Below are 27,317 nucleotides of genomic sequence, written 5' to 3'. Positions count from 1 at the left end.
GGTTGCATATAGCTCAGGTTAATGTATGGAGCCTTCCTAACAAAATACATGAGGTTTTTAACTTGATCAACATAAATAATATTCATATTTTGGCTTTGACCGAAACGCATTTAGATGCATCTGTAAATGATGGGTAAATTAACATTCAAGGATATAGTCTACTGAGAAGGGACAGGAATAGGAATGGTGGGGGTGTAGCACTGGATATTCAGAATCATATACCTTTTAAGAGGAGGGATGACCTTAATGTATGTCAAATAGAGGCACTATGGGCTCAAGTACATCTGCCTCACCAGGCACCCATATTGGTAGGATGTGTGTATAGACCTCCTAGCTCTAAGGTGTCCTATCTGGATGACTTATGTACTGGGTTTGACCAGGACACAGATAGCAACAGAGATGTATTTATCTTGAGTGATTTTAATATAAATTGGAAGGATCACAATAATTTGAATAGAACAAAATTGATGAGATATGCCAATAACTGTGGTTTGAAACAAATGGTTAATGATACTACTACATCTTCAATTAAGTTGGGTCATCGTTCAGACAAATGCATTGATCTGATTTTCTGTAATATACCATTGCAAGGCTTAAAAGCCAGATCAATGCCAGTGGGCTGGACAGACCATAATATTGTGACCATAACCATGAACACCAAGGTTCCAAAGAAACCCTCTAGAATTGTGGTCAAAATACATTTTAAAACATTTAATCATGAGCTATTTCTAAATGATTTGGCTGCTGTACCCTGGGAGCTGATTTATCTAGAGGATGATTTAAATCACGCTACAGAATGTTTGATTGATTTACTCACTGAGGTAATGGACCATCATGCCCCTATAAGAAAGAGTACAGTTGGTGCCCGTCCATCTCCATGGATTGATGAGGCTTTTTCTCAAAAAAATATGGCAAAAGTCTTAGCAGCCAAGTCAAAATTAGAAATTGATGAACCGAATTATAGAACATTACGTAATTATGCAGTTAAATTGAATCGAAAGAAAAAATAGTTATTTTACAACAATGCTTTTATTGATTGTAAAAATGATCTAAAAAAAGAAATGGAACACAGTTAAGGGCTTACTTGGTACATCTATCTCATCATGCCCATCTAGTGTGGAGGTTGACAGGAGAATAATAACAAAACCAGTTGAATCATCGCCACATCATTTTGCAGATTTTTTTTACAAAGAAAATTAATTACTGAGCAACAATCTAAACATACATTCTTCCAATAAGCTATTGTCAATGGATTGATGATCATATTATGAGCAACAAGATCTGCTCTTTTAGTCTGCAAACAGTGTCAGTGGAGGAGGTGTTAAACCTATTGAAGTCATTACCTGATGGTAATCTACAGGTTATGTTCTTATGGACAATTTTTTGCTTCGCTGTGCTGCTCCCAGATTGCAGTTCCACTGAGATACATATTTAATTGGTCACTGGAAAGGGGATGTTTGCAAATGTATGGAAGCATGCGAAACTGTGTCCTATTCCGAAAGACTGCAAAGAACCCATTACCTCCTGCCAATAGTCAACCAATTAGTATACTCCTACACTCAGTAAGTATCGGAGGGTATTGTGAGTAGACAAATGTGGGAGTACATGGAAAAGAATGATCTGATTACAGCCAATCAGCATGCTTTTCCGCAAAAACCATTCCACTGCATTGGTTGACATGACTGACAGTGGCTCAATGCTATGGATAATGGCAAGTTTGTGGGTGTACTATTTTAGATTTCAGTGTAGCATTTGATTTAGTGGATCATGAAATAATTTTGACAAAATTAAGCATTATGGTTTTAAGGAGGTAGCATTGAATTGGGTACAGTCATATCTAACTGAGGAAACAGTCCACCTATATCAATGGTTTTCTTTCTTCCCCTCATGTTTTAAATTGCAGGGCAGTGCCTTGGGCCACTTCTTATTTAATATATACCAACGACCTTCCCTATGCCTTAGTTGAAACTCAAGCTACTATATTTGCAGATGATACTACAATTTATGCAGCAAGACAATCGGTTCAACAGGCACAGCAGGCTTTACAAGGAGATTTGGAGAATATCAGTGAGTGGGTTTGCCAAAACAAACTTGTTTTAAACACCAAGAAAACCAAAGTTATGTTGGTCTGTTCAACTAGAAAAAGGCCAAAACAGCATGGGATACAATTAAGTATGGGAGGAGTACAAATTGAAGAAGTGGCAGAAACCAAAYTATTGAGAGTGCAGCTAGACAACTGCTTATCATGGTCGTCTCAAATAACTAATCTATGTAGAAAAAATATTAAAACAGCTTCTGTTTAAAAAAATATATTCAGCAAATAACACAAGCATTAATTGGGAGTCAGGTGAACTACTGTTCTGTGGTCTGGGGAAATGCATCATCAAGTGAAGTTAGGAGGCTGCAGAATGCACAGAACAAAGCAGCAAGGATTGTTTTAAGGTGGAGATATGGTTCTTCTGTTGCAGTCATGCGCAGTGTTCTTGGTTGGTCATCAATCGACCAACCAAGAAAAGGTAAAAGAAAAGGTAAAAAACATGCTTATTTTATTTCATAATATACATCATTTAAAAAGGCCAAGTTTTATTCACAACGGTATTCAGTTGGTAAGAGACAGACATTCAGTAAATACTAGGAATAGATTGTCCACCATCTATGCGTTATCCAGACAGAAAAGAGAAATAGGCAAAAGAACATTTCGATTTAGAGCAATAAATAAATTGCATAAATTAACTGAGCAAACTAGAACCCTTTCAATATATAAATTTAAACATTATTTTAAAACGATTTAAATATAATACATAGAAAATGAAAATGTGTTTGTATTATAAATTGTATTTTAATGTTTAAGGACTCTTGGAAGATTAGTCCAAATGGGGACTAAAAGAGATCCAAATCAAATYAAATCAGTGGTTATGAGAAGAAAAAAAAGTCCTATATCAGTGGTTAGTGTCAACTACTTCAACCTACTCCAGCTTCACTTTGCTCGGTAAGGTCAAAGTAAAAAAATAAATAATAATAAAAAAGAGTGTCTGACTCACATGGAGCTCCGGCGACTTGAGGCCGAGGTCAGCGAAAGCGTCGCCCAGCTGCCGCTGAGTCTGCATCATCTGGGTGAGCTGGTTGGCCAGAGTCTGGGTCAGCTTGACCACGTGCTCGTACTTGAGCTTGTTGTCGCGCAGCACTTCRATCTGCCCCTCCAGCTCCAGGTCCACCGTCCGTGAGCCGCGGCCCAGTTTCTCCGACAAGATCTGCCTGGTGCACTGCGGGGAGAGAAGTGTTAGCATTCCTAATGTAACTGACAAAAGAAATGGAACGATTTAGCATTAGCATTCTAAAATAACGGACCTTGCGTTTCAAACAAGTTAGCGTTAGCATATATTATCCCAGTGTAACTGACCTGGGGTTTCGAACGACTAAGTGTTAGCATCGTTAGCATCCGAGAGTAGCTGATCTTGGTTTCAAACGAGTTAGCACTAACATTGTTAGCATTGAGAACCCAACATCAGATACACAGTCAGAATCCTAGTGTAACCAACCMCAGGTMTCAAACCCAGGTCATCGRCTTGTCTCAAGACCATGTTAGCCCTCCAAGCTAAAGCCTGTGTGTTGGCTCTGGGAGCAGACAGATTTTATTTAACGGTTATCTAAAGCTGTGATCACATTCAAGGCAATATCTTTAAATGGATATTAGAAATGTGTATGTAGTGTTGTGTATTATCACTGAGAAACAGTTTGGCTGCATCAGATGTTCTACAGCAACCCTTTTGTCTCGTTCTTTTGTAAGGGTACAATAAAGCAGGGGAGCCATCGGTAAACATTCACAGCACAATGGGGAATTATGGACAGATGAGTAGCTCACCAATCCAACTATGGCTATGAAAAGCTGTGTGTGTCTGTTGCGATGCCAGCTGCAGATGCAAGCCAGTTTGAAAAATGAAAGGAAAAGGGGTAGTTTACCTGTCCAAGTCGGAAATGGATTGTGGGAGGGAGGGAGGGACTAAGGAAAAAGCAAGGTTGAGAATATGTGAGTGAGAAGGAGGGGGCAGTAGGTGCTGGTGGCAAGTATTACTTTGTATGTGTTGATGCTCCACTTCCTCACTAGGTCCAGTTTCTCCATGGCCGGGTTCTTCAGGTCATCTGCCAGGACCACCGGCCCGCTATGTGGCTGCCCTTGCATAGTGCCTGAAGAGGAAGGCGACTGTCATGAATGTTGAGAGAGGCTGTATCTGTTAGCTTGGAGCTCTGGTAAGATATCATAAAGTGTTAAGAGAATATAAAATGTAGATGTGARACTATGGTGAATCAATCATAGGATTGATATGCAATTTCCAGTYGTGTCAGACTGGAACATGGAGACACTGAGTCAAAGTTAGATGCTGACTATGATACTTTGACAATTATCATCTTCAGCTAAAATACCACAAGTATATACGCTTACCTGCAGGGAAAATACAAGCAACTGCAAGGAGTTTCATTTAGAATAGAAGGGACAACCTGCAAGGAACTACGGGAGCCCAGTGATGCAAGGAGGATACAGGAGTTAAGCAGGGATGCTGATTAAAACTCGGGTGAAGCTGTGTAAGGCTTGGTTGGTACTACCAAGTGTGTGTTTGTGAAATGTTGAAACAAGACGAGGACCCTTACAGCCAGCTATGGGAGAAATGCAGACAACCGTCAGAATTAGTTGCCAGTAGCCTAACCTCAGCTGTTACGAACCAGGGACCACCGTCAAGCTTTCAGGTAGTCACATCCTTCACAGCTAGAAGCCAAAGGTGAAATTKAACGAATAGGGAGAGAGAGGGGAAGGACGCGAAGACAGAAGAGAAACRGCAGTAGAAGTCGATGAAGGACGTGGACGATGGATTTTGAAGGAATGACAGAGCCTTGATAAAAGASGGAGAGAAAATCCCAACCAGAAAGAAGAGAGGGAGCAGAAAGCAGGTCCGTATTTCGMATCTCTGTTGCTGTAGGTACCTTTCTGTATCTCAGTCTGACTATCGCTGATGGGTCGCGCCAGGCGGCTAGCCACGGCCGAGCTGGGAGCTACAGGTGCCACGGGAGACGTGGGCTGGCTTGCCGACACTGGAAACAGCAGGCAACAGTGGCGATTGATTCGTGAGTCAATTCATCAACACCCCCCTATCTAGAGCTGTCAAATGGAACCTCCCATAGGTCCTCCTTGGGTGTTCCTTTAAAATGGCACTATAAATGTGGCGGCACACCACTAAGACCAAATAAGGGGTGTAATCTGGAGATGACAGGCTCATAACAGTACCACTGGACTAAAATGGGATCCAATGGGTTCAGTGGCGCAACTAGGTTCATATTGTACCAAGTAAAGACTCCTAGAGCAATTGGACTACCTGACATCACATTGAACAATGTACTATACCGGCACCTTGATATTTGGTTTGATGTTACTTCTCAGTGAAAACTCCATGGGGTAAGCCTATGCTTGACTTTTAATGAAAAGCACTGAGATGTTGCTGTAAAATGACAGTGTTCTATCATTATGGCCTTACTGTCTTCATAGACTTGCCTTTGGACGCTTTTATGGGTTAGCCAGTTGATGTGACAGATCAGGTTGGGGCCTGTATTCATAGKGTCTCAGAGTAGGAGTGCTGATCTAAGATAAGTTTAGCCTTTTAGATCATAAGGAATGAAATATCATACARACAGATCCTAGATCAGCACTCCTAGATCAGACACTGAACACTGGCCCAGGTCAGGTCAGGAACATTCTCCGCGTGTTGATGTGTCCTCATGAACACCACATACCCACAAAACACACAGACAGGCAGGTATACAACAAACAGCAGAGTTAAAAGTTGGTTYGACCCAAMGCCGCCTTGCTGGTGATKACTGGGYGTTAAAGCASATGCTAAGTATGTTACTACTATCAACCAACACTACTGTATGCTACCATATCTGCTAGCCATGTCAGAAAGGACTACCCCTTTCAAAGTGTACCCACTTCATTATGATTATTAATGCCCATGTAATTTTTCAACTGTGCTGTTTCATAAAAGTCATGAACCTTTCTATTCTCATAGTTTCTACAGATTGTAAATGAAAATGTTTTGTTAACCTCTCTTGGTGTAGGGGCAGTATTTTGACATCCGGATGAAAAGCTGCCCAAAGTAAACTGCCTGTTACTCAGGCCCAAAGCTAGGATATGCATATATGTAATTTGGATAGAAACACTCTAAAGTTTCTAAAACTGTTAAAATTATGTCTGTGAGTATAACAGAACTGAAATGGCAGGCAAAACCCGAGGACAAACCACCCCCCCCCCAAAAAATATTCAGCTACCTCTATTTTCAAATGGCTATTACTTTAATTATAAGGCTATGTTCTCCCAGATTGCAGTTCCTAGGGCTTCCACTAGATGTCAACAGAAAGAGTTCAAGCTGGTTTTTTTTGAAAATTTGCCAGAAATTGTAGTTTTTCTAGGTGGCTCCAATTTTTGGCTGTAGTGTTTCCAAGCGCATGGAAGAGAGCGCGTTCTTTGGTACTTTTCTCCGGGAAAGACAATAACGATTATCGTCTTAAGTTGAGCATTTATTTACGTATTAGGGTACCTAAAGTTTGATTATAAATGTTGTTTGACTTGTTTGGAAAAGTTTATTAGTTAACGTTTGGGATTCATTTTGGATTGCATTTTTGATGGAGGGAACTGTGGATTATTGACTGAAGGCGCGAGTTTTATGGATATGAAGGACATTTATCGAACAAAAGGAACATTTGTGATGTAACTTGGGACCTTTGTGAGTGGCAACAGAGATCATCATTAAAGGTTAAGGCATTTTTTTATATCCCTATTTCTGACTTTGTGTCGCACCTGCCTGGTTGAAATATGTTTTTCATGTGGTTGTATGCGGGCGGCTGTCCTCAGATAATCGCATGGTTTGCTTCCCGTAAAAGCCTTTTTGAAAACTGACACGCGGCTGGATTAACAAGAAGTTAAGCTTTTATTTGATGTACTTACACTTGTGATTTTATGAAAGATTAAATTTATAATAATACTTAAGTTTGATTTCACGCTCTGCCAATTTCACCGGATGTTGGTCCAGGTGGGAGCGTACCGGTAATATTTCAGCCATTCCTGAACTGCGACCAAAAACAAAGGTACATATGGGCAGTACTAAACAAGTGATCATCTAATGATCTGACACTTTCATAGCAAAATTGCAGAGCTGGGATGGTTGTATCCCCAATAAATAATAAATAAATAAATATATTGGTTGCAAGCATTGATATAGTAATTTAAACTGAAAAACGTTCGAAGTGTAAACATTTAAATTGACAAATAGATGAAAAAAATGAGAGAAAAAATATCACCGATCATAAAGACATTACGTGACCTGGACAACTTCTGAAAAAGGGCAGTCGAGTTGAACATTGTTGCATTAGATAATGTATCATTGAGTGAAGAACTTTTTGGTTCTGTTAATTAACACGTCACGAGTAATCGATGCAAACATCAAGTCCTCTTTGTGTAGGAGTGATAAAATTTATCTACATGACTTGAGAGGACGGGAAACGACCACTCAAGAGTCCACGGCAACCTCCCGGGACGCCAGCCCTCCAAATCCCTACTCCGGGTTGCACAAGGTGGGTTAGGAGTTAATTTATTTTCATGTTGTAACGAGGATGCCTGATGAGAAGAGGGTGCTGCAGGATGTATAAAAACTGACGATCAGAGGCGATTCATTAAAACCACCTATAATAATGTTTCGACTCCATCTATCCATATACGCAGGTGCCATGGTACAGATGGGTGCAGCTTGTGAGGGCGACACCAAAGACAAAGTACTTAGCATTTGCAACCTGAACTGGAACAACCGGGGTTGAAGATAGTTGAAGTTTCTTCCAAAGTTGCCAGTGGCGCAAAACCCATCAAACCCGCTAAACGACGAAATTGGCTCTCATGAGGACCTGCCACAGGAAGGAAGACCCAGAGTAACCTCTGCTGCAAAGGATAAGTTCATTAGGAGTACCAGCCTCAGAAATTGCAGCCAAATAAATTGCTTCAGAGTTCAAGTAACAGACACATCAACATCCAACTGTTCAGAGGAACGTGTGGAATCAGCATCATGGATCGATGCTGCAAGAAACCACTACTAAAGGAGCACCAATAAAAGAAGAGACTTGCTTGGGCAAGAAACACGAGCAAGGGACATTAACCGGTGAAATCGTCCTTTTGGTCTGATGAGTCCAAATTTGAGATTTTTGGTTCCAACTGCCGTGTCTTTGTGAGATGCAGAGTAGGTGAACGGATGATCGCCGCATGTTTGATTCCCACCGTGAAGCATGGAGGAGATGTGATGGTGGGGGGGTGCTTTCTGGTGACACTGTCAGTGATTTATTTAGAATTCAAGGCAGACGTAACCAGCATGGCTATCACTGCATTCTGCAGCGATACGCCATCCCATCTGGTTTGCGCTTAAATGGGACTATCATTTGTTTTACAACAGGACAAAAAGCAAAAACTAAAGCAGGAAGTAACAGTATGTATGGAACACTCAATATGGAAGTGGTCAGATGACGCGGATGCTACGCTACACAACTGTTTTGCTAGCACAGACTGGAATATGTTCCGGGATTCATCCAACGGCATTGAGGAGTATACCACCTGTCACCGGCTTCATCAATAAGTGCATCGACGCCGCAGCCCTCATAGTGACCCTACCTACATATCCCAATCAGAAGCCATGGATTACAGGCAACATCCACTATCAATGAGCGGGACACTAATCCGTACACTTATAAGAAATCCCGCTATGCCCTCCGACGAACCATCAAACAGGCAAAGCGTCAATACAGGACTAAGATTGAGTCCTACTACACCGGCTCTTATGCTCTTTGGAAGTGCAAGGGCTTGCAAACTATTACGGACTACAAAAGGGAAAACCAGCCGCGAGCTGCCCAGTGACGCGAGTCTACCAGACAGGGTAAACGCCTTTTCTATTTGCTTTGAGGCAAGCAACACTGAAGCATGCATGAGAGCACCAATTGTTAGAAAACCCTTTTGCAATTATGTTAGCACAGCTGAAAACTCTTGTCCTGATTAAAGAAGCAATAAAAAAAACTGGCCTTCTTTCGACTAGTTGAGTATCTGGAGCATCAGTATTTGTGGGTTCGATTACAGGCTCAAAATGACCAGAAACAAAGACCTTTCTTCTGAAACTCGTCAGTCATTCCATGAAAGAAATTGCCAAGAAACTGGAGATATCGTACAATGCTGTGTACTACTCCATTCACAGAACAGCACAAACTGGCTCTAACTAGAATAGAAAGAGTGGGAGGCCCCGGTTCACAACTGAGCAAGAGGACAAGTACATTTGTGGCTAGTTTGAGAAACAGACGCCTCACAAGTCCTCAACTGGCAGCTTCATTAAATAGTACCTGCAAAACACCAGTCTCTACAGTGAAGAGGCGACTCGGGGATGCTGGCCTTCTAGGCAGAGTTCCTCTGTCCAGTGTGTTTACTTTTGCCTATCTTTTCTTTTTATTGGCCAGTCTGAGATATAGCTTTTTCCTTGCAACTCTGCCTAGAAGGCCAGCATCCCAGAGTCGCCTCTTCACTGTTGACGTTGAGACTGGTGTTTTGCGGCTACTATTTAATTAGCCTTTTAAAATGATAAACTTGGATTAGCTAACACAATGTGCCATTGGAACACAGAAGTGACTGGTTGCTGCAGTAACCGGGCCTCGTGTATGCCTATGGCAGATAATTCCATAAAAAATCAGCCGGTTTCCACCACACACACACACAGCACACACACACACACACAAGAGAGTTGAAGTCGGACAGAGTGATTAAACACCGGTAGCCCAAATACATTTTAAATCTGTTTTTACACCAATATGAATTCCATGACATTATAATCCTAGTTAAAAATTCCCCCTGTTTTAGTCAGTTTTGTCCACCGACTTTATGTTTAATGCTGAAAATGTCCCAGGAATAAATAAAGAGATTATTTATATTTTCATTCACATTCCCAGTGGGTCAGAAATCCACTCAATTAGTATTTTGTAGCATTGCCTAGTTTCTAATATTGTTCTAAACTGATGGGTCAAGTTAAACTTTGTCGCAACAACCGCCTTCACACATAGCTGTCCACACATATAGTTGGGTGAATTTTTGGCCCATTCCTCCTGACAGAGTGGTGGTTGTAACGTAGTTCCAGGTTTGGCAGGCCTCCTATGCTCGCACACGCTTTTTTCAGTGGTCTGCCCGACAAAGTGTCTTCTATAGGAATTGAGGTCAGGGTCTGTTGTTAATCAGAAACTCCCAATACCTTGACTTTGTTGTCCTTAAGACATCTTTGCCACACAACTTTAGGACGGTGGGGTCAACTGTCCATTTGGAGATGTACCCATTTGCGACCATACTTTTAACTTCTCCTGACTGATGTCTTGATCTTGTCTGCTTTCAACTTATATACCACATTATTTTATCTATTCCTCATCTGATGCCATCCTATTTTGGATAAAAGTGACATCCAGGTCCCTCCGCAGCAAGACACCCCCACACCAAATAGCTGCCACCCCCGTTTGCTTCACAGGTGGGTATTCGATGTTCTTCGGCTTGCCAAGCCTCCCCCTTTTTCCTCCCAAAAAAAACGATGGTCATTTATGGCAAACAGTTCTATTTTTGGTTTCATTCCAGACCCAGAGGGACATTCCCTCAAAAAGTTACACGTATCTTTTTCCTCGACTGTGCCACGGTGTGCAAACCGGCTAGTTCTGGCTCTTTTTATGGCGTGTTCTTGGAGCAGTGGCACTTGCCTCCTTGGCTGAGCTCGCGCTTGTCTCAGCGGTTATGCTCTGATTATTAGGACTCGTACTTTACTCTGGATATTATTACTTTTTTACCTCCGTTTCTCGCCAGCGATTCTTCACAAGGTTCGTTCATGCTGTTCGTTCTGGGATCTCAGTGTGGCACTTATTTCCGCTAGCACAACAGTACGTTCATCCTTAGGAAACAGAATGCTTCTCCTTCCTGTGAGCGATATGACGGCTCGGGTCCCCATGAGTGTGTATACATTCAGACGCAACTATTGTTTGTACAGAACGAACGTGGGCGTACCTTGCATGGCATTTGGAAACTGCCTCCCAGAATGCAACCCAGACTCTGTGCGAGGGTCTACCATTTTTTCCCCCCTGAGGTCTTGTGCTGATTTTCTTTTGATTTTCCCATGTCATGCAAAGAGGCACTGGGTTTGAAGGTAGGCCTTGAAATACATCCCCAGGTACACCTCCAATTGACTCAAATGATGTCAATTAGCCTATCAGAAGCTTTTAAAGCCATGACATCATTTTCTGGAATTTTCCAAGCTGTTTAAAGGCACAGTCAATTTAGTGTATGTAAACTTTCCACTTCAACTGTATATATTTATGGGATTGGAAATGATGCAGACAATTACACTGATGGAAGCCACAATCTGCAATATTAAAGCTGATCTACCTAGAAAAGGAAAAAAACTGTAGAAAAGGAAAAGAACGGATAGTCTTTACATTCAATTTGCTGCACGACATTTCTTGATAGTCTGGTTACTGTACCTTTGTATGGTCCTGATTCAATGATGCCCTCTGTCATTGAGGCAAAGTTGCCGGAGCTGATGTGGCTTTCTGACAGGTTCAGGTCACCGTAAGAAGGGTCCTAAAGTCAAGAAGGAAAAATGCATCGGTCAGAGGATAGGGGTTCACATGGAATAATACCCCAGTGGTGTAAAGTACTTAAGTCCAAATATTTTAAAGTACTAAAGTCGTTTTTTGCGGAATTTATAATTATATAMAACTTTTACTTCACTACAGTCCTAAAGAAAATTCTGTACTTTTTTACTCCATATATATTTTTCCCTGACACCCAAAAGTATTCGTTACATTTTGAATGCTAGCAGGACAGAAARTGGTCCAATTCGCACATTTATCAAGAGGACATCCCTGGTCATCCCTACTCAACACAAATGCTTTGTTTGTAAATTATGTCTGGATGTTAGTGTGACCCTGTCTATGCCAAAATAAAATAAACATTTAATTGTGCCGCCTGGTTTGCTTAATATAAGGAATTTTAAATTATTCAAACTTTTACTTTTGATACTTAAGTATATTTAAAAACTAATACTTTTACTCAAGTAGTATTTTACTGGGGCATTTTATATTAAAAAATGTATCTTTAYTTTTACTCAAGTATGAAAATCGAATACTTTTTCCACCACAGGAATACGCTCATGAGTTTGACGCATTCTCACGGTTTACAGAMACTGAACAAATGCAGAATTGAAATGATCAAAAATGTGCCTATACACAGACAACATCAAAAGTGTCATAGACTGTCACGAAATGTAACTACAATCATCACTAAAGATTAAAAATACTCCTTACAACTGAAGGACTTCAAGAAATAAGTGTCCTGCACAGATTTTATGAGCATAGATTTTCCCTTTAACTTCTCTAGGGTAGGGGGCAGCATTCGGAATTTTGGATGAAAAGCATGCCCAAACTAAACTGCCTGCTTCTCGGGCCCAGAAGATATGATATGCATATAACTGGTAGATTTGGATAGAAAACTCTAAAAAGTTTCCAAAACTGTTAAAATAGTAAAAAACCTAGAAAAACCCTGGAATGAGTAGGTGTCCAAACTTTTGACTGGTACTTGCATAATTAATATTATGGTGTTTCTATACCAAGAAAAACCCTCTCAGTTTCCGTTASGTTGGAACGGAAAATATGGCGCTGTACAACGTGACGGTCGGGAGTAGGCTACAGTACTTGGCCATTTAGCTAAAGAATCCCTGTGAGACCCGGGTTCAATTCCCCGACGGGGAGGAAGGACTAGGATGTCCTTGTAAATAAGAATTTGTTAACTGACTTGCCTAGTTAAATAAAAAGGTTACACTAAGAGCATTACATTTCTACACCCTAATTGTAGTCTGACCAATACCCAACCGGAGATTAAGTGAAAATAAAAATCATTGATTTATCAAGACCAGTCTCCATGCCTGTCTCAGAACAGCGTGAAACGGTGCTAAAATAGTAGTAGGCTATTGCTTCAAATCCTTTTGCTTCTAACTTCAATATGCTCTTTAAATAAATAAGACCTACACCACTTAATAACAGCACATTACTCAACACTAGTGAGACTCATGTCGCCTACAGTATATCGAAAAATATGACGTGACTCTCCGCCAATAATTACATAGAGGATTGGAGGATTCTCAATTAAAACCAAACGCAGCCTCATGGGTCTCCAGGTGGCAGCCGGCACGGGTAACACGCATTTTGCACTGCGATGACTTAGACAGCTGCACCACTGGGGAGGCCCAATCCACAAAGTATCAAAATACAGAGAGGTGTTGGTAAAGGTATATTGTCCTGCTAATAGCACATAATGGGCTATTATAATATTGTACATGGTGTCCAGGTCAGGATAACCAAAACATTTCTTTATTAAAAGACTTTCAGAAAGAATGTTGGTACTTATTTCTTTTGATCCAAAGCCATGAATGAGTGAATCACTCAACTTTATGTAGGTGCCAGGCTATATGACTGTGCCATCAACTTGATAATATATAATGATATTTTGGAGGTTATTTCATTTTCCAAAAAATTAAAGTGAGCATTTGTAATCTGAATAATAATTTGTGTCAAAATAATATTTGTAAAGGCCCAAAACATTTTTAGAGGGAGAGAAACGCTGGGCCAATTGTGCGCCGCCCTATGGGACTCCCAATTACGGTCGGATGTGATACATAATAATACTTTGTATTATTTGTTTTGTCTTCTCTGGTGAATTAAACTGAAATTGCAACCAATCACGGACGGTTGTGATACAGATATTAGCCAAAAATGTCATATCGGTGCATCACAACTGACAACCAATTATCCTCCTCAGAGAGTGGAGGAGAATACCTGCTGCCTGATCCTACTGATTACAACTACAATCATGTAGCTAAAGTGGCAAGCTATATGAAATTAAATCCTTTATTGAATAATTGTATGGCACTAGGAATAGGGTTAGACTATCTTTGACAAATAGGCCTAGACTATCATTGCTGGGGAGATAATTTGGTAACTCTTTACTTGACAMCCAGTGTCATGGTCATAACCATGTCATATGTCATGACAGCTGATATTATGACAGGTTATGACAAGTTATACGGTCATGACCCCTATATTTACAAGTGTTGTGACATATATTGCGTTATGTTATGGCTGGTTATGAAACCTACATAAGTGTCAAACCCCACATTTATTCATATTATATATTTTTTCAGCCAAGTAGTTTCCTTTGGTTTGAATCTTAAATCCTTTGTTGTTGTTGTAATGAACTCTTTACGGTCATGTTTTTTCATCATTTTTTAAATAACAATATACTTTTACTTTAATATACTTTATGACACCGTCATGAAGCATTATGACCATCATGTGTCACTTTACTTGGACTAAGAAAATACCCTAACAATGTCAAGAAGCATTATGACCATCAATCATATAAGCCAGATGTCTTTAAATCTGTCATTAGTCAAAAAGAGGGTGTTTTATCCTGCTCCTGAAATCTGCTCTTGCATTCATCCCAGTCATCAGCAACAGCGCATTGGGGTAGGTACATGTCTGACATCAATGTGTGCGCAATAACATTGATAATTTTACAACAAACATAGTCATGGCCAAAAGTTTTGAGATGACAGACAAATATAACTTTCCAAAGTTTGCTGCTTCAGTGTCTTTAGATATTTTTCAGATGTTACTATGGAATACTGAAGTATAATTACAAGCATTTCATAAGTTCAAAGGCTTTTATTAACAATTACATGAAGTTGATGCAAAGAGTCAATATTTGCAGTGTTGACCCTTCTTTTTCAAGACTCTGCAATCCCGCCTGGTATGCTGTCAATTAACTTCTGGGCCACATCCTGACTGATGGCAGCCCATTCATGCATAATCAATGTTGGATTTGTCCGAATTTGTGGGTTTTTGTTTGTCCACCCGCCTCTTGAGGATTGACGACAAGTTCTATGGGATTAAGTCTGGGGAGCTCGGCCATGGACCCAAAATATCAATGTTTTGTTCCCCGAGCCACTTAGTTATCACTTTTGCCTTATGGCAAGGGCTCCATCATGCTGGAAAAGGCATTGTTCGTCACCAAACTGTTCCTGGATGGTTGGGAGAAATTGCTCTCGGAGGATGTGTTGGTACCATTCTTTATTCATGGCTGCGTTCTTAGGCAAAATTGGGAGCCCACTCCCTTGGCTGAGAAGCAACCCCACACATGAACGGTCTCAGGATGCTTTACTGTTGGCATGACACAGGACTGATGGTAGCGCTCACCTTGTCTTCTCACAAGCTTTTTTCCGGATACCCCAAACAATCGGAAAGGGGATTATCAGAGAAAATGACTTTACCCCAGTCCTCAGCAGTCCAATCCCTGTACCTTTTGCAGAATATCAGTCTGTCCCTGTGTTTTTCCTGGAGAGAAGTGGCTTCTTTGCTGCCATCCCCAAAAGTCTTCGCTCACCTCTGTGTGCAGACGCACTCACACCTGCCTCTGCCATTCCTGAGAAGCTCTGTACTGGTGGTGCCGATCCCGCAGCTGAATCAACTTTAGGAGACGGTCCTGGCGCTTGCTGGACTTTCTTGGGCGCCCTGAAGCCTTCTTCACAACATTTGAACGCTCTCCTTGGAGTTCTTGATGATCCGATAAATGGTTGATTTAGGTGCAATCTTACTGGGAGCAATATCTTTGCCTGTGAAGCCCTTTTTGTGCAAAGCATTGATGACGGCCCATTTTCCTTACAGGTAACCATGGTTGACAGAGGAAGAACAATGATTCCAAGCACCACCCTCCTTTTGAAGCTTCCAGTCTGTTATTCGAACTCAATCAGCATGACCGAGTGATCTTCAGCCAAGTCCTCGTCAACACTCACACCTGTGTTAACGAGAGAATCACTGACATGATGTCAGCTGGTCCTTTTGTGACAGGGCTGAAATGCAGTGGAATTTTTTTGGGGGTGGGATTCAGTTTATTTGCATGGCAAAGAGGGACTTTGCAATTAATTGCAATTCATCTGATCACATGCAAATTGCCATCATACAAACTGATGCAGCAGACTTAGTGAAAATCAATATTTGTGTCATTCTCCAAACTTTTGGCCACGACTGCACTGTTGATACTTAGGCTATGGTGTAATGTAATGGTTTGCCTTGTATGGTAGCTTTTGTGGGTTTTGACACTCATGTAKGTGGCATAACCAGCCATAAAATAACAACATACCATATGTCACAGCAGGTCCAAATATATGCGTTATGACCATATTATGACTATGACGCTGGGTGTCAAGGTATTTTCTTGCCCAATTTATCCATCATTACATTTGTGGATTTTTTTATTTATAACAAGAACAATGGAAGCCAAGCCATCTGTGCCTTACGAATGACTATAGAAATTATGCCAGTCAGTGCAGGGCTATTCATTATGTGGAGGCTGGTGTGGCTCTGACTTGGGCAAACTGCTGATTTCGACATGTTCCAGGAAGTAACATTGTGTATCCACTTGCCCAATCRAGCAGTGCATTGTCCCACTGGCTCTGATTGCAAAGTTGCTTAAGCCTACCTATTCATTCTGTCCTCGTTATTATGTCGCAATAATGCGGTTCCCTTTCAAATAAAAAAACTAAAGTACAAACTCAGTTTTGAGAAGCAGTGCGTGCATGTAATTATGTGTAGTGAGTGAGTGCAGTGCCAAAGGGGATGCTCTTTCCAGCCTTTACCCTGAACACATCCTCGTGGCTCTCCTCCAAGTCTCCATTGCTGGTGACCGAWATCTCTGCCGCAGGGCTCCTGTGGACCTCCTCATCCATAGTGCTGTCCTGCAATCACAAACAGATATGGTAAGAYATTAAACACAGTGTTTCATACATTGCATGAGACTTAGCTCAATTTCCTCTTCCAAGTGTGCACGAGTGAAGCTGTAGGCCTACGCTTTTAACCTAAAGTTTGTCTAGAAGAGTAAGTAGAGGGCTCTCAACAGAATTGGATGACTATGGGCTGCCATCTTGTGGTCACTGCCRCYAGAAGTGATGAACAATACTGCAAGATGTTATCTTATTAGAATGGTTTTTAAACAGAGTCTCAAGCTGAGTTATTGCATAAAAGGAGATCAGTCAACTTTCAGAGAATTCACAAGTTACCTCACATGCAAGCTCACCTGACCACTTCATAGAGCAAGAATAATAGGAAAACTTCAAATGTTTTTTAGAGCACTGATAMGGATTGAGAGATGTGGTTTAGTGAGGAAGRGGGCYGAGGTCAGGTTAGGGGAGAAGGAACAGTTTATTGCCCACATCACTTAATTTACTGCCTAGCAATAAAGATGTAATGTTTAGAGAGAAGGAGACTCCACCCAAATTGGGATATATTTATTCACCCATTGTCTTATGCAGCTGTATGACCCAGTGGGTGAATAAACTTGGTTTGAGCTTGATTAACTTCTTATGCTGCAGGGGCAGTATTGAGTAGCTTGGATGAAAGGTGCACAGAGGTGCCCAGAGTAAACGACCTGCTCCTCAGTCATAGTTGCTCATATATGCATAGTATTATTATTATTGGATAGAAAACACTCTGAAGTTTCTAAAACTGTTTGAATTATGTCTGTGAGTATAACAGAACTCATATGGCAGGCAAAAACCTGAGAAAAAATCCAAACAGGAAGTGGAAATTCTGAGGCTGGTCGAAAGATCCCATTGAAATTACAGCGAGATATGGATGAGTTTTCACTTCCTACGGCTTCCACTAGATGTCAACAGTCTGTAGAACTTTGTCTGATGACTCTACTGTGAAGGGGGGCCGAAGGAGACAGGAATGAGTCACCACTGCCATGAGGTGACCATGCGCATTCACATGAGAGGGAGCTTCGTTCCATCGCTCATCTGAAGTCAATGTAATTCTCCGGTTGGAACGTTATTCAAGATTTATTATGAAAACATTCTAAAGATTGATTCAATACATCGTTTGACATGTTTCTACGGACTGTTACGGAACTTTTGGACATTGTCAGGTTTTAGTGAATGCGCTCTTCTGAAGTTGGATTTGTATACCAAACACGCGAGAAAAATATCTATTTGGACATAAATGATGGACATTACCGAAAAAAACAAATTTCTTGTGGAAGTGGGAGTCCTGTTAGTGCATTACGACGAAGTTCAGCAAAGGTAAGTGAAGATTTATAATGCTTTTTATGAGTTTTGTTGACTGCACAATTTGGGCGGGTAACTGTATTGCTTGCTTTTGTGGATGAACGCTGTTTTCAGATTATTGAATATTGTGATTTGCCGTAAAGCTTTTTGAAATCTGACACAGCGGTTGCATTAAGAACAAGTGTATCTTTAATTCTATGTAAAACATGTATCTTTCATCAAAGTTTATGATGAGTATTTCTGTTATTTGACGTGGCTCTGCAATTTCTCCGGATATTTGAGGCATTTCTGAACATGGCGCCAATGTAAACGGAGGTTTTTGGATATAAATATGAACTTAATCGAACAAGACATATGTATTGTGTAATATGAAGTCCTATGAKTGTCATCTGATGAAGATCAAAGGTTAGTGATTCATTTTCTCTCTATTTGTGCTATTTGTGACTCCTCTCTTTGGCTGGAAAAATGGCTGAATTTATCTTTGAGTTGGTGGTGACCTAATAATCGTTTGTGGTGCTTTCGCTGAAAAGCCTATTTGAAATCGGACACTTTGGTGGGATTAACAACAAGATTACCTTTAAAAATGGTATAAGACACATGTATGTTTGAGGAATTTTAATTATGAGATTTCTGTTGCTTGAATTTGGCGCCCTGCACTTTCACTGGCTGTTGTCATATCGATCCCRTTACCAGGATTACAGCCATAAGAAGTTTGTGTTATGACTGAGTAACAGATTCTCAAATTGCCTCATTACCTCAGACAAAGCAGAACTATCTGGGTCAAGCAGAGTTATTGTACTGCTTCACATTTATGAAATAGGACTCCTCTATGGAATCTGGGCAAGGCAAATTCAACAAACACAAGGGTGAAGCCACTGTCAGTAAATATACAAAAAAATGTCCACATACCAGACCAAACAAAAGTTCCAGTTGTCAAAACAGATAAGGCTAAATGTCTGGTATGATATTGTTAAGAAGAGAGTCAAAGGGCAACCTTTCAAGCCATTTAGATACTTCAGTCACATGTCGTCACCCATAGGGAGAATATGTAGGACTGTGAAAAGCAGAACATTCACACCTTTTCCCACAGAACCACACTGACTGTCTGAGTCACCGTCTGAAAAGGCTAAAAATACAGATGGGCGTACTTGCTAAAGCAGCAACACCAACCCTGTTCATGCAGGAATTGTGTTGGTCAATTAAGCATGAATCTGTGTGTTTAAAGGCTTTGCTTAMAGCATGGGTCAAGGACAGCTACAATTTTAAATAACTATTCATTGAAACACTTCAAAGATTCATCAATTCCAAATTCTCTATAGGAAATAAATTATTATTAGGCTATAGTCTGTAGGTAGAAAACCTTGTGACATTGTCATCATTGACCCATAAGGAATTACTGGAAYGGTGGTTAATAATTGGCTTTTTGATGCCGGCTATAAAATGTTAATGGCATAGGCAGCTGTATTACGTCAGTAAGTCAGGCTTTGACACATTGGATTAAAACACTACCATAACTTCCTCTTGCAAGTTGGACACAGTAGAATGGTGTTCACACACACTTAAACAAAAGCCTGAATGACAAAAACTTTGCATTTTTAGGGCCAGGATACCAAACTTGGCATAGCTACGGTGGAAGGCTAGCACTTTTATAGCACCCAGTCAGTATAAAGCTAACTCATAGCAACTATATTATCTGCATTTCTGAAACCAACGTGGTAGGATAGGAGGTTGGCACTTGGCATGGTCCCCTGGCATTGTCAAGGGTTTATTATTACTTGGAAATACCAAAGTCGAACATGAACTCCGCCCCTCAGTTGCCTTGGACTGTTGTCTAAATAATGCAGATAGCCGCCACTAGATAGCTAGCCAAGAAAGGCTAGCACTAGCGTAAATGCTTGTGTGAAGTGCAGGTAAGCTTAACTGCTCCGTTCACAGACCATRCTAACGAGATCAAGCAGTGCTAATGCGAACATCAAAATGAGAGGATGAGCCAAGCCCTTAAGAAGATTTAAAATGGCATCMCAGAGTGAGCCAAAATCAACCGGCGAATGGGACAGGTCTGCTTCATTGGAACCAGATGAGATCAAGTTCATGAACCAAGAGTAGGCTATCTGGAGGATACACATAAAATGTGTTGCTGCCTAAATATTACTATTATTTCGCACTCCACACAAATGGGAAAATACACTATAAACAAGCGCAAACACAGAGCACTGCTTTGTTTATGTGTGTGTCATTTGGTATGTGCATGAGTGCATGAACCGCTCCAGAAGACAAAACCTAATAAAGACAAATAATATTTTGGAAGCTCATCCGGGGAAGTAGTAAGCCAGTATACTTTCTCCTTATTCCGTTGCATTAGGACAAAGCATAGGTCCTAATGCATTTCCAATAGTTCAATAGGATTCAGTGTATGAAGATATTCTCTGTCATTGGACTTGTTTTAAACATAGCCAAAAACCAGCTCCATAAGAAACAACGAGCTTCGTGAAATGATTTGGACTGCTTTGGCAGTGGAGTGTGCCAACGGTGCAGAGAGAACCAGGTATCAGAGAACACACAACGTGAAAAAGGCCACAAGGTGCCCACATGCAGGCAGGCAACAGAGACATCCACAGGTAGGCTTGTCTAACTGTTGAGGTAGATAAGACAGACTCCTATCCATCTTGTCCTCCCAGAGTACGAGTTGTAACAAGCCAATATAGCTGTACCAATTCCTGAAGAACAAAGACTGGTTAAAAGACACAGAAATGGTTCTAAGGTACTGAAAGGGTGAACATGGGGGCAAGGTTTGGCATATCAGAGAGACAGAGCTCAGGCCCCTGGAGTTCAGTAGCCTGGAAACTAGCTAACAAGTGGGGGGAGGGAAGGATAACAACAGCAGCCTCCTGATCAGCTGAGCTGAGGGAGGAAACCAAGGCTTGCTTCTTAAAGAGCAGGGCAGAACGTAAGGCAACCGGGGCTTACTAGCGAGACTGGTAAAGTGATTGCATAGTATGTGACTACTTCATGCAGCCCATTACAGAGATCGAGTGCATAAAAGATAGCCTTTCTATCCAAAAAAAAGAGGCAGTTATTATGAATCCACGACACTTCCGGAGGGCATCACCACCTGAAGCACACTCCATTAATGATGCACAATTACTCATTTGACGTTGGCAAGGACCCAAGTGAATCTGCATCGAACTAACAGCTTGGAGTGGTCGAACACAACAGCAGGGGATCTGACAGTGACTGGGAACATCGAGGCAGCAGTCCAAATCACTGCCTACAGCAATTACCCAGCCATGTGACAGGCCTATTAAATGCAGGGTGCTGTATCCACACACACAGGAAACACTGGGTGTGATTCTWATAGGCTGACTACACCACTCGCGTCGTGTGCRTGAGCGTTGCAAAATACATTTAGAAATCTATGTTATTCAATCATTGCACCCACACGCCAATGAGCGTCTGTGTTGCCAAGGGCTAAAATAGAACTCCTTTCTATTTCTGACGCAGCGCAAGTCCTGCCTCTCCCATCTCCTCATTGGTTATAACCATGTGGGTGATTGAAAGACGAACTGTGTTGCCGGTCGGTGTAGTAATACTATGAAAGTTTAGATGCCAATCACCATATAAGTTCAAAGATGAAAAAGCCTGGAAGGAGGAGAGATGACTAGAAACGATTAGTTTGACCATTTTATGTGTGGATTAATTGTCAGAGTAGAGGACCTTTTGCATTTCAGGTAAAATAACAACTCAATGTTAATATCCCAGGACAAATTAGCTAGCAACAGCAAGCTGGCTAAATAGGACAAATTAGCTAGCAAGTGCAAGCTAACTAGCTAAATTGCCATAAAGGTTTAATAGTTTTCGACCTGTCCCAAATTAATGTAATTGGTTCAGAGTTTGTTTTGATATTTTAACCTGTGTGTCGTCAGCGCGTTTGGTGYAGGGGGACAAAATAAATGCGCGCACGATGGCGTACGCGTGGAGCCGGTTTGGGTTCCGTGTTACGATTGCTCGGATCAGTCACACGTACAGGCCACACCATGGCAAGGATGGGACAATAGTGTCACTACTGCATAAAGGTGRCTGCTGGTATGCTGAGACTTGAAGGCAAACATAACATCATGGCTTGTACCTGTAAACACAACTCAATTAAAGTTATTCAATTAAAATACAAATTTAATGAAACAATTGTATTGGCATTAGGCGGAGAATGCATGCAGGGGAATTCACAGGAAGCATAGGCCATCACCAGCATTTTCACTGGTGCTACCAGACACCACAGTACAACAACTAACCAGACAGTATACCCCATAAAACTAAGATGGTTACGCAAAATTTAAACCAACAACACAAATGCACTAGCCCATACACCTACTAGAGTTGCACCAAGCAGACAAATTTGAAAGGTAAGGGGTAGGCACAAAAAAGGGATTAACTATTAAAGGAAATTTAAAATCAATAATTATTGATTCAGAGCTTTAACTCGAGTTCATGTTGTATGTTGTTAAGAAATGGTTCATAAGCTATATCAGCATTGGATATCATAAAAATAACAATATCCCAATATCCGTGACATATAGCAACATGAACCAGAGTGCTGAAATTAATGATTCCCAGAGCTGTTCTCTGCATTGAAGATAAATATCACCTTTGTATGAGTATCTTCATTTTTCTTTTGTTCCTTTGGTGTATCATTATCAGTAGTCACTGTATGGCAGTTTTCCCTTTTAGCACCGGCATTGTCAGAATGTGCATTGCCACTAGTGTTTGGATCATCATCATCATGCTCAGCATTCACACTGTTTTGCGTAATTTCATTGTCGCTCTGAACATGATCRTTTTGAGCGCCATCGCTGTCGTCAGCATTATTGTTGTCATTTTGAACATCACTGTCGTTTTCAGCTCTGTCATCATGAGGAATTTCATCATTGTTCAGTACATAGTCAGTACAATCAAAGCTGTGAGCATCCTCCTTGCTCTCGCTTCGAAAGTCCTCAGTATTCTCAGCCTCCATAGATGAACCCACTTGCATGTCCTGGGCTGGAGCCTTCCTGGACTCAGCCTCAACACTGACTTTGGACATTCCTGAAAACAAACATAGGAGGGCATGAATAGGTCCCTGCCAGCCACCACATTTAATAACGTAGAGGGCATCGATCCAGGCAGCTGCATTGGAGGCCAACACCACAAGACACAAGATAACCGTCCTTTCAAGTTATTGATTTTCTGGGGGGAAAGAATGCAGCCTAAACTCATGGCASGCTTGCTTGTCCGGTGATTCTGTTTTACTAAGACTTAACAAGGAGTAAATAAGTGTGACGATATTACACAGGCTGACTATTGTTAAGAAGAAATACTAGGACTATTTTAAATGCAACTCCAAAGAGTGGCATAAAGAACCTGGGCCACTATTCCAAAGAGACAAATGTCAATGCACATTCTTGCATTCAATGGCAATTGACAAATTAGGTGAATAGCTATGCTGCTGGATAGGCTAGTTCATCACCACACAATCATTGTTTGTGCAGGGATCTTGACCAATGTCTGCAGGGGCGATTCCAGGCAAAAGCGACATAAGTGATCGCTTAGGGCCCCCAGCTGCCAGGGGGCCCAGATTGATTTTGTTAGTCATTTTCACTCAGATATCACAACATGGCATAAGTCATTACAAAATGTGTATAATTGCAGGAAATTACCTTTAAAAATGCAAAAATGTCTTTCCACCCCATTGGAAAAAGTGGCAGAATTGCAGGAAATTAGCTGTAGAACTGAAAATGCGAAACTGGTTATAAAATTGCAATGTTCTCCACCGGACCCCATTGCAAAATGTGTAGAATTGCAGAAACATTGTTTTAAAACTGCAACTTTTTCTCTACGCCGAATGGCAAAATGTGTAGAATTGCAGGTCACGAACTTTAAAACTAAAATGTCTCTCTTCAGTCAAGAGGAAGGCCACTAAAAAGTTGAGGTGCGGGGCCCCTCAACCAAATCTCATGTAGAGCCCCCAAATGGCTAGAGCCAGCCCACTCTGACATTCAAGAAAACTTGAAGGACTAGAGGGTCTTGCTGATTATTTTCTGTCACAACTTTATGACTTTTTATGACTGTTAAACATAATCGCTCTTCCTGGTGGAGGAAACAAAGTAATTTTAATCTTAAGTGCACTTGTAGTATACAAAATATTAGGAACACCTGCTCTTTTCATGACAGACTGACAAGGTCAAAGCCATGATTCCTTATGGATTTTACTTGTTAAATCCACTTCAAATCAGTGTAGAAAAGGCGAGGAGACAGGTTAAAGGATTTTTAAGACTTGAGACAATTGAGACAAGGATTGTGTATGTGTGCCATTCAGAGAGTGAATGGGCAAGACAAATTATTTAAGTGACTCTAGAGGGTGTCAAGAACTGCAACGCGGCTGGGTTTTTCAGGCTCAACAGTTTCCCGTGTGTATCAGGAATGGTCCACCACCCAAAAGACTTCCAGCCAACTTGTAGGAAGCATTGGAGTCAACATGGGCGAGCATCCCTGTGGAACGCTTGACACCTTGTAGAGTCCATGCCCCGACAGATTAAGGCTGTTCTGAGGGCAAAAGGGGGTCAACTCAATATTAGGTAGGTGTTCCAAAATGTTTTGTACACTCAATGTATAGGCCTACTAATCTATGACTTTGACCATGCCTGCTTTGTAGGCAAACATAATTGTTCTCTCTGATCTCCTGGTAATACCACAASATTGTGGCTCCAACTGTAAAACAGTGCTTCCTGTAGATGACCAGATATTAGACCATATACATGTCATGGAAAACAGATTTAAAGTTTAAAAAAAAGTTAAAGTTAAAAAAACAGATTTAAGGTGGCAAAAAATATGACCATTTAGACCTCTGAACAGAGAACATTACTCTTCAACATTTTACTCATAACATTGAAGTAATGTTTTACTTTAAAATGAGGGCGCTGATGAATCCTGTTCAGTGAAGGAAGCGATTGTCATGATGACATGAAGCAAATATATCCAAATGAGGGGATGAGGGAAACAGCTGGTTATGTTGGATATCAATCAAATGTATTTATAAAGCCCTTCTTACATCAGCTGATGTCACAAAGTGTTGTACAGAAACCCAGCCTAAAACCCCAAACAATGCAGGTGTAGAAGCACGGATATGGTTGTTATTTGGCTATGTCATCAACCAATTCAAGTGTGATCMGAATTGATTAATGTAAATTACATTTCATGTTTTACACTTTATTCCATAACAGGGGGTGTTGTTGACATAAATGTCTGACTTTAGTGATATGTAGGCCCATATAGATAATAATGTAAGCAACAGGGAAATTTCGTTTGGCATGCCCCGTTGCCCCGGGTGGGTGGAGATTTTTGCAAAACATGCAAAACCCACCGGACTAAATGTCATAATGGACACGTAAACGGTAGTCAGTTCAGTAGTTTGCTATCTTAAAAAAAGAGGACATGTTAATTAGAAGCCATCTATAACGTTCTAATTTATCGAATGAAAATAAAACTATTGGCTAACTTTTAGTTGATTGCGAGCTAAACCCTGAAAAATGGTCTGGCTTCGCTGCTACCCTAGCATTCCATTATAACAAAGCAAAACTCACTTTGGATGTAAAATAGTAACTAACCGCTACCTAGCGAACGTTATAATATTTCTTAGTTAAAACATTAACGTAGCTTGCTAGATAGCAGATACCGAAACGGTTGCCTGTTAGCTGTAACGTTACTGTTAACTATGAATGACAATGTCGACACTGTCAGTCAGAAGAACGTAACTAACTTGTTGCTTAACGTTGGCATTTGTCCAGCTGAGTGATCACCAAACGCGGAAACACGAGAACTAACTTTTAGAACTMATCACGGTAACGTTACTAGCTTTCTATACACAAATGTCATTGGTAATCCCATAGAACGGTGCATAATTGGCCCAGCGTCGTCCGAGTTAGGGGAGGGTTTGGCCGGGTAGGYCGTCATTGTAAAGAACAATTGTTCTTAACTGACTTGCCTAGTTAAATAAAGGTTAAATTAAAAAAGCTAGCTAAGTCACATGACACGGTCATAGACCGTCACTGCTAGCTAAAGCTAGTTAGCTAAACTTAGCTAGTTAGCTTGACTGCTTGTTGTTGTGCTGAAAAACTTAAATATGCAACTAATAATGTTCAGTAAATGTACCTGCAGCTTTTGTCCTGGACCTTTATCTCTGTGTTTCTTGGTGCAAAAGGTTCCRCTCCCGGGATTTGTGAAGAAAATATAGCTAGCTTACTACTTACTCACTGTATAAAATGTATTTCAGCGCCCATTGGGTCCCTGGTGCCCCTGGCCTGTGTGAAGCTACCCRTAATAAGGACGTCAGTGGAATTTGCAGTTCGTATTCAAAATAAAAGTTCCCCACTGAAACTGATCCAAACGGATACAAATAGTGGAATATTACTAGATCATTCTAAACAAGGTTGGAATGTTGTTATATAACTTAAAAATAAATACAATACATAATTAATTAATTTGACAAACAGTAAACAAAGAAACAACAGTTCAAATAGCACTGTGTATGTATTAGACTGCATACTTGCATTCGGGGCATACATACACTGAGTGTATAAAACATTAGGAACACCTTCCTAATATTGAGTTCCATCCCTTTTGCTCTCAGAACAGCTTCAATTCATCAGGCATGGACTCTACAACGTGTCAAAGGTGTTCCATGGGGATGCTGGCCCATGTTGATTCCAATGCTTCCCACAGTTGTGTCAAGTTGTCTGATTGTCCTTTTGRTGGTGGACCATTCTTGAAACACACAGGAAACTGTTGAGCGTGAAAAACCTAGCAGCATTGCAGTTTTTGACACACTCAAGCCGGTGCACCTGGCACCTACTACCATACCCCTTTCAAAGGCACTTAAATATTTTGTCTTTCCCATTCACCCCTCTGAATGGCACACATACACAATCCATGTTTCAATTGTTATCCAATACACACATTTGAATGACTGGTGAGGTGATTTCACATAGTCAAAGTCCTGCAATAAGAGCTATGACGATAATATTTGTGTAAATTCTTTGGAAATGTAATCTGTGGGTGTCACTGTGTAGGCTGATACCCAAT

At 40.9% G+C, this 27,317-nt stretch overlaps 1 protein-coding gene across 3 annotated transcripts in view; it reads right to left on the bottom strand.

Moving 5' to 3' along the window:
• Positions 1-26,559, bottom strand: part of LOC112069913 (arfaptin-1) — a 35,867-nt gene extending 9,308 nt beyond the window's left edge. Inside the window, exons 1-7 of one of the 3 annotated variants that reach the window (XM_070438769.1) lie at positions 26,388-26,540; positions 22,849-23,285; positions 16,782-16,880; positions 11,572-11,671; positions 4,978-5,085; positions 4,073-4,185; positions 3,042-3,263 (exon numbers count right to left, since the gene is read on the bottom strand). In XM_070438769.1, coding sequence (XP_070294870.1) covers positions 3,042-3,263; positions 4,073-4,185; positions 4,978-5,085; positions 11,572-11,671; positions 16,782-16,880; positions 22,849-23,283 — 1,077 coding nt within the window. In that variant the 5' untranslated portion in view covers positions 23,284-23,285; positions 26,388-26,540. Of the gene's footprint in view, positions 1-3,041; positions 3,264-4,072; positions 4,186-4,977; positions 5,086-11,571; positions 11,672-16,781; positions 16,881-22,848; positions 23,286-26,387 lie in introns of all 3 variants that reach the window. The other 2 variants (XM_024137308.2, XM_024137309.2) reach the window with 2 other exon arrangements.
• Between the last annotated feature and the right edge of the window lie 758 nt (positions 26,560-27,317).

This window comes from Salvelinus sp. IW2-2015, unplaced genomic scaffold (assembly GCF_002910315.2).
Source record: "Salvelinus sp. IW2-2015 unplaced genomic scaffold, ASM291031v2 Un_scaffold1150, whole genome shotgun sequence".
Taxonomy (NCBI): Eukaryota; Metazoa; Chordata; class Actinopteri; order Salmoniformes; family Salmonidae; genus Salvelinus; species Salvelinus sp. IW2-2015.
This window is presented reverse-complemented; position numbering and strand designations above follow the sequence as displayed.